The 8,428-nt window shown below is 45.1% G+C and overlaps 1 protein-coding gene across 1 annotated transcript in view; it reads right to left on the bottom strand.

The window, feature by feature from the left end:
• Positions 1-2,412: 2,412 nt before the first annotated feature.
• The window catches only part of LOC140403635 (annexin A5-like), a 29,696-nt gene continuing 23,680 nt past the window's right edge, over positions 2,413-8,428 (bottom strand). The window contains exons 10-13 of the mRNA XM_072491779.1: positions 7,945-8,040; positions 6,174-6,232; positions 4,421-4,543; positions 2,413-3,635 (exon numbers count right to left, since the gene is read on the bottom strand). Coding sequence (XP_072347880.1) covers positions 3,576-3,635; positions 4,421-4,543; positions 6,174-6,232; positions 7,945-8,040 — 338 coding nt within the window. The 3' untranslated portion in view covers positions 2,413-3,575. The remainder of the gene's footprint in view (positions 3,636-4,420; positions 4,544-6,173; positions 6,233-7,944; positions 8,041-8,428) is intronic.

The following is an 8,428-nucleotide window of genomic DNA, read 5'->3' as shown; positions in this document are numbered from 1 at the left end:
ATCATTTGAATAGAAACAATGTACAGGGGGACATGGAAAAGTCAGGGGGAATAGCACAATGACACGATGGGCCCAATAGCCTCCTTCTGTACCGTAACAATTCTATCATTGTAACATTTCAAGTATATAACCTTCTGGAATGCCTGTGGTCTGCACCCGGCATGTCCTTTTGCCTATTACTGCCTCTCCGGAATGAACCTGCAAATGAACTATCACTTTCAGAATCACTGCCTTGACAGACACTATCATTTCTATTTTCTGAAAGACCTTTGCAGCTTCAAAAGTGGCCAGAAAGATCTGGCGCGCGAGAGAGAGAGAGAGAGAGAGAGAGAGAGAGCGCAAGCGAGAGAGCGCACGCGAGCGAGCGACTTTTAAGGGAGAGCAAAGAGTCACTTAACTGGGAGCATCAGAGAAGCCAAGATTGATACCAGCTCAGTAATCACTTAAGCACACGTCAAATAATTATCCTCACCAAGTGTAGGAGGGTCCTCAATTCCTCAGGAAGGGTAGATCAATCTTGCAAAGTCACTTGGAATATTATCATAGACCCAGAACTACTTGATGGACTACCAAAAGCCCCATCCGACATCTTCAAAATTACCAAATTAACCTCAAGCGTATAATCTTGACTCTGGCTTTACTGCTGATCTAACCAACTGGTATAGAGCAATATCAAACTGCCTGCTACTCACGGTCCATTGACAATTAGCTTTTTAAATTACTAGGTGACAGAAATATCCACATTTTAAAGCATTCATGTACCCTGCAGTCGCATTAGTCACCAATACCAGTTGACTGCGGCTGGCGTAAATGATTTAGCAAGCAAGAGGCTACTCACTTCGCAGCTCACCACCCAGGGCTAATAAAATGGAATTTTAATTAGGAGAAGCTTTGTTAAAATTCAAGAAAGTTCAGAAGCTAAACCAAGTATTCTTCTTCCCTCAGACCTATACATTCTAGCCATTTTGAAGTTCAATGATCAGAATATCAAAGCCCAACTTTTAGGACACCTTAGCCATCCATATAGAGTGCCATCTACCGTCTCCCATGGGCCAAACCTGGGCTCCCATGCACACATCACCTTTTACTTTACACATGAATTATCCCTCGATCTTGCTGCTTCAACCTCAACCCTACATCCCGGCCTACTCCCAATAACTTTCCACCCCCCCCCCCACACTTTTGCTAAATCAAAAGAATCTATCTATTTCTGCCTTAAAAATATTTTACTTCCACTGCCTTGGAGGAAGAGAGCAAATTCTGAACACAACCTTAAAATTCACCTCACCTCCCATTTTAAAGTGGGAGATTCCTTAAAGGACAGGTAACAAGGGGAAACATCCCTCTCTAACATTCAACCTGTCAATGCCCATAAAGGCGATCAAGTTGCCTCTGGCAGATACAAAGCTAACCTTCACCAACCTTTCCTTTCAAGAGAACCTGCCCATCCCTGTTTACATCTTTCCTCAATGAGATCAATACTGTACATCGGGTCTTGTCAATGCCCTAACTGAAGTGTAACCTCCCAAATCAAAAAGAAAATAGTGGCTGCTTGAATCTGAAATAGATCAGAATGATCACCATTAATCTTTCTACTGTTTGTAATCAAATTCTGGTTACTAATTCTTACCCAATTATGTTGGCTTTGTTCACCAACCTTCCCCGGTTTCGGATTTCCCACTTGGGCTGAGGAGAGCATTGTAAGTGCCCTTGGGTTAAATCTCAGGCTTACACCAGCCCCCAAAACAAAACAAAAGATTATGCATTATTGATGGCACGGTAGCACAGTGGTCAACACGGTTGCTTCCCAGCTTGGGTCATGGTCTGCGTGGAATCTGCACGTTCTCCCCATGTCTGCGTGGGTTTCCTCCGGTGCTCCGGTTTCCACCTACAAGTCCCGAAAAATGTGCTTTTTAGGTGATTTGGACATTCTGAATTCTCCCTCGGTGTACCCGAACAGGCGCCGCAATGTGGCGACTAGGGGATTTTCAGTAACCTCAACGTTAATAAGCCTACTTGTGACAACAATAAAGATTATTATACAGATTCCCTGGAGGGGGATTCTCACACAGTGCACTAGAAAAATGCATGTGTAACATGGCCCCCCAATTTACAGTGGGCTAGATTACATTACGGTAATTCTGGCAATCTCAGAAAGGGGAATAGGATATGAAATATTGGCAAAGGTTGCAGCGGTTAGCTGCACCGCCCCCCCCCCCCCCCCCCCCCCCGCAAACAAATCCAAAATGGTGGTGTTCAGAGACTGCCCCACAGTTCCAGTACTGTCTTGACCCCTGCTGCATTGCACGTGGCTTCCCCAGTTGAGTGTATGGACAAGGAAACAAAAGTACTTGGAAAGAGGAAGAAAGTTGAACAGTAAAATTCATACAAAATAGAGAACATGAGCAATAATTCCAGGTGAATCTTTTATTTTTCCCCTCTGGGAGCACCATTAGGGAAGAGTTAGTATATACTTGGACCTAATGAAACAAATCATATGGATACAAGACAGCAACAACTGGTTAGCTTCTACCACCAAAGTGGGCAGCGAGTGATCCACAAGCACTTGGTGCATTAATATCCACAAGATTGCATCTCCCATCGATCAACTTCACAACCACGAGTGCCAATTTGTCCATCACAGCATTCTGCACTTGCCTGCCTACCTTTGCTCGGAGGACTCTGTTGACATTGAAATAGTGGATACTGTACAATAAATATTTCAAATTGGATGTTATTTATATTACTGGTTTTCTCTTGATATGCATAAGGGAAGGAATTAAATCAGTTTGATGGGCAGGAAACCCATGAGACCAGTTACTTCATGGAATTCCAAGGAGTAAGATTGACAAAGTGAAACCTCACCTGCAAGTTGGAGAAAGCAGTGGACAGCTTTAAAATCGGAGGTTCTTAGACATTGCCAATAAAAAAAAAAGCTTGTTTCATGTACTGTTTGGGAGAAGGGACAAATCAATACTGGAATCATCCCCCCCCCCCCCCCAACTGACTCCAGAGAAGTACTCGGATGTTAAATCAAGGCTAGTTGAAGCCCAAGACTGGGATTAAGGAGGCAAAGGGGGTCAAATAAAGTTTTGCACGTGATCGCAAATAAGATGGGATATTCCAACAGAAGCTCATTTATATTTAGGATATAGGATTATAGATGGTGAATGTGCAAATGCTTAATTAGCGATAGTAGGTTACATCATGGCTAAAGCCAAATAAATCCGTGGGACATTGGAGGCACTACACCACAAGTTGATTTCTTTACACTTTTCATCGCAAAGTAGGTCTATCCTTCTTCATTCAGTTATCCCAGGCAATGAATTACACAACTTTTTTTTAAAAATGTGAATGGAGACATTACCCAATGAACTGTTGTGGCATTTAAAAACCGTAAACATAAACAATTGTATCCTCATTATATTGGAATTGTCCATTTATCGTCAAGATTGTAGTTATATAATTAAAGAAAGATTGTCAGCTAGATCATTTTAAAGCTGTGTAGGAAGACATTAGTACAGAAAACTGATGATATTCAAAACATTTTGCTTCCAGTGGTCCAGAGAGAAAAATCAATCGTCCCCAGCACAGAGCTTCACGAGAGTGTCTTTAAAATCTCCACCCGTATCTCCCTGTAAATAAACAATGGACATAGTGTCGGTGACTTTGTGTATATGCATACATTTCTCCCCCCACCCCCCCCAAAGTGTTCTTCTCACATTGAATTCTGCCAGGGGATTTGAAACCCTACTTGGGAATCAGTATAATAAGTTAGTGTCACAAATGAAAAGAAAATCGCTCGTCACAAGTAGGCTTCAAATGAAGTTACTGTGCCCCTAGTCGCCATATTCCAGCACCTGTTTAGGGAGGCTGTTACGGGAATCGAACCATGCTGCTGGCCTGCCTTGGTCTGCTTTCAAAGCCAGCGATTTAGCCCTGTGCTAAACAGCCCCTGAATAGGCTTACGTTAACACTGCAATGAAGGTACTGTGAAAATCCCCTAGTCGCCACACTCTGGTGCCTGTTCAGGTACACAGAAGGAAAAGTCAGAATGTCCAACTTCCCCAACGAGCAAGTCTTTCTGGATTTGTGGGAGGAAACCCACAGACACAGGGAGAACGTGCAGACTCCGCACAGGCAGTGATGCAAGCCGGGAATCGAACCTGGGACCCTGGCGCTGTGGAGCAACAGCGCTAACTACTGCTAGCATGCCGCTCCTCCATAGCAAGCACACAAACATCCAATTGTTTCCTCAATTGAAGTTTGTAAAATGGGAGGGCGGAGGGGGAAGGATTATGGATCAAATCCTACACCTTCCCTCTCCCATTTTACAAGGTTTAAAAAAAATAAAAATTGTAAATAAAACACAAACAAGCCTTCGGTTGAAGCAGAGAATCAAGGAAAATCTATTACACACCTCAATTGAAGAATGAAGAGTCTCTTCATACTTTTCTTTGTAAATAGCTTTGATCTGTACCATGTCAACTTCAGATCGCGACACCATCACTCTCATCAGAGTGTGATCATCTGTCCCAGCGCCCTGAATAAAAAGAAGTCACAACCAGATGGGGCATCGTAAGGAGTGGGGCAGGACTATAAGCCAAGACTCGGTCTTGGACAATTACCCAAAGGCTATTATTTGTAAAATTTAAGGATACAGATCTCCGCATTCGGTACCTGCTTCTCACCAGGTCGGAGTTGCTTAACCATGTGTCATGCCTCCCACCAATTTGTGCAACTCAATTGCTTTCTGCACCAGCTTCCCCCATCACACCTCCGCACCACAGTGCCAAGAACCTTTCCCTTGGCGGTTACTACACCCACCAGGTTGGTAGCAGTCCAGGAAAGACTCAAGTAGCAAGGCCCAGGCATCAAGACTGGCTGCCTTCCGGTCCACAAGATCTCCACAGCGCAGGAGGCCATTTGGTCCATCGAGTCTGCACCATCTCTCTGAAAAAGCTCCCGACCCAAGCACAATCCCTCCCCATCACCACACCAAACCTGCGCATCGGAGAGGGGAAACTGGAGCACCTGGAACAAACCCATGTAAGTCAGGTATGCATACTCCACACAGCTTTCACCCTAGGCTGGAATCAAAGCCAGGTGCCGATGTAGCAATGCTAACCATTGTGCCACCATGCAATGCTCGCACTCCCAGGTATCCTGCCCACTTGGGGACCATTCCTGCCCCACCGCCCCCCTCCCCTCAGACAAGTGGGCCTCAAAATGCTAGATCAAAGCACAAAATAAAAAAGGGCTAAAGGAAGAAATATTTGGATCTGATCTTGGCTTCATAGAATTTAGTGCAGAAGGAGGCCATTCAGCCCATCGAGTCTGCACCAGCACTCAGAAAGAGCACCCTGCTTGTCCACACCTTCACCCTATAACCCAATAATCCCACCTAACCTTTGTGGGCACTAAAGGGCAATTTTAGCATGGCCAATCCACCTAACCTACACATCTTGGACTTGCGAGAGGAAACCCATGCAGACGTGGGGAGAACGTGCAGACTCCACAGTGACCGAAGCCAGGAATCGAACCTGGGACCCAGAAGCGGTGAAGCAACAGTGCTAACCACTGTGCTACCGTGTTGCCCACCTGCACCGTGCTCATAATTAGCAATTATACTGCACCTTCCAAAGTGGCAAATGTCCCAAGGTGCCTCAGAGCCAACAATGCACCATCACGAGATCTCAGGACAGGCAGGCTAAAGCTTAAATCAACAAATGTCTAGTCTGCTGTTACTTTGATCACCATGTACCCAAGAGAAAGCGAGAGAGACAATGTGGCTGTCTTTTATACCCCTGTTGGTCCGGCCCTCTTTGTGGTCATATAGTACTACTAATTACACATTAACCCCTTGTGTACATGCACAGGTATCACTACAGGATATACAAATGGAAATTGAAGGGGTGAAGAGATCACTAGATATGGATTTGAAAAGGATGAGGAGAATTTAAAAAGCTCAGGTGTTGCCAGACCAGGAACCAATGAAGGACTGACCCATTTGGATAGATGTCCAGAGATCATGTCAGGTAGTTTGGCACGATCATCTGTCACTCAATTTGGAGGTGGGTGTACCCAGAGGAGTAATGGTGGTTAAATGGTTAATAAATAAAAGCATAAAAATTTACAGTGGACACGCCATTGTTGGAATGAAAACAACTTACCTTCATTGCGTTGTAAAGCTTCTCTGCAAAATAGGCTGGTTTATTCTTCACACATTTGACTGAGGAAAAAATTAGGATGAAATATTTCTTCATTACTATTTTAATTTGGCAAACATGATATATACCGAACAGAATTCAGCCCGTGTGAATTTGCTTACATGGTTTCCAATGTTATTCAAGCAGGTTTGGGATAAAATGTACTATTTCTGCAAAATTAGATCCAATAATTAACAGGTTGGATCACTGCCTCCTTCAATAGTCCTCTCACTGAAGGCACGCGCCATCAGCAGCAATTTTAACTCCAATGATATCTGAGCCATCATACATATTAAAGAGAAAGATCAAAAGTATGTGGAGCTTTCCCCACCTGCATAATTTAGATAACTTAAAAAATGTTTAACTAAATCATTCAGTACATTTCTTTGCCAGGCAGAAGGGAGGCATGGTAGATTTAGACACATGGGGCACGATTTAATAGCCATGCTGTGCCCAAGAAACAACACGCTGCGGTGCAGAGCGGCTGTTAGAAGTTCCCCGTTCTCTGGATCTAACGCAATCTCACGAGACGTGGCAATATAAATACCGTCCATTTGTGAGCGGGATCACCTTTTGGTCCATCTGCATTTTAGGGCGAGACAGCCAGTCATGTGCAGTTCCCAGAGGCACCAGGATCTATCCCGGGGACCATACGGAACAGTGTGGGGGGGGGGGGGTCTCCCAAGAGATCAGAGAGGCCCCCAGATCAGTGCCCTGTGCAGAGTGGCACCTTTACCCAGCCCTGCGTCATGGGCAGCACAGCTGCCTCACTTCTCCACGGGCCTGGGTTCAATTCCGGCCTTGGGCGACGGTCTGTGTGGAGTTTGCGTGGGTTTCCTCCGGGTGCTCCAGTTTCCTCCCACAGTCCAAAGATGGAGCATGTTTAGGTGGATTGGCCATGATAAATTGCCCTCGTGTTCAAAGATTAGGTGGGGTCACTGGGATAGGGTGGAGGAGTGAGCTTAGGGCCAATGTAGATGCGATGGGCCAAATGGCCTCCTTCTGCACTGTGATTCTATGATTCAGGGGCCTCGGAGATCAGGACGGCATTTAAAAATGGTGTCCCGATCTCTCACTATACTGTACAAGATGGGTCTGTGCGGACTCGACTGTGTGTTCCCCGTTGAGGCCCCCCCGAGCAAGTCGGGTTTTATAGCCCCGTGTTTCTCAGTGCTGAGAGCGGCAGGAAACCAGTGGCTAAACGTGCTCGCATTGGACTTTTGTTCCCGTTTAGTTAAATCGTGCCCTTGGAATCTGATCCTGCTGGCATTGCCAAAAGTGACCCCAATGCACCAGGTTCCAGAAACAGGATGGGCTAAGCCCCCCCCCCCCACCCACAGTAACAGTGAGCAGCCTTGGCAAAACACAGGGATAGGGCCTGGAAAATCCCACCCTGAAAGAAGTTGATTCAGAGATAGAGAGGGGCAGAATGCAAGGGGAGACATGGAGGGAAGTTGGAATGGGGGCGAAAACGTTCCACGACGGTTTGAAATGGGGAGTTTTATTGGGGGGGGGGGGGGGGGGGGGGAAAGAAACAGGGCGAATCCTTCCTGAAAACTTTAACGACAAGTCGTAATAAATATTGGGCAGAACATACTGGACCCAGAGGTAATGCCAGTGGAAGGGAGCCCCTAGTTTCAACTCTCCTCCGACCCGAGAAAGCAATCAATGGTCAAGACACCTAACCATTCATATGGCAGACCTGGAAAGTAACAATAGCTTCCTGCTGCCTTACCAATGGCCGACATCACACACTGTAGGTTGCCAGAGCATTCACTCCCAATGCTGTCTTCAAGGTCAATGTCATTGATCTTCTGGTACTCATCAAATACTGCCATGCACAGAAAAAAAAAAAAAAAGTGAAATACTTCTCAAAACTAGATTAGCATTTTTATTGCAAACATCAATTTGTTTTGTAAGCCTAATGTGCATTGCATCCAAATTAATAATTTGAAGTGAATTAGATGATTAAAATTGAAAGCTAATAATGTTGTTCTCACTAAATTACCAGCTGCGATTGTTAATTACATTTTCCAATCAGGCAGGAAATGTCAAAACAACAATTACTAGTCTTTCAATTGTCTATTATGCAATTCCTTTGCTGCTCACTTTCTAGATTATTGATCCCAAATTGTGGAATTTCATCGAAAGATTAGATTCAATATTGGGTGGCACGGTAGCACAGTGGTTAACACTGTTGCTGTGGGGGTCCCAGGTTG

Source organism: Scyliorhinus torazame, chromosome 28, assembly GCF_047496885.1.
Source record: "Scyliorhinus torazame isolate Kashiwa2021f chromosome 28, sScyTor2.1, whole genome shotgun sequence".
NCBI lineage: Eukaryota > Metazoa > Chordata > Chondrichthyes > Carcharhiniformes > Scyliorhinidae > Scyliorhinus > Scyliorhinus torazame.
The sequence above is the reverse complement of the archived record's forward strand: the minus strand, read 5'-3'. Positions and strand labels throughout refer to the sequence as shown.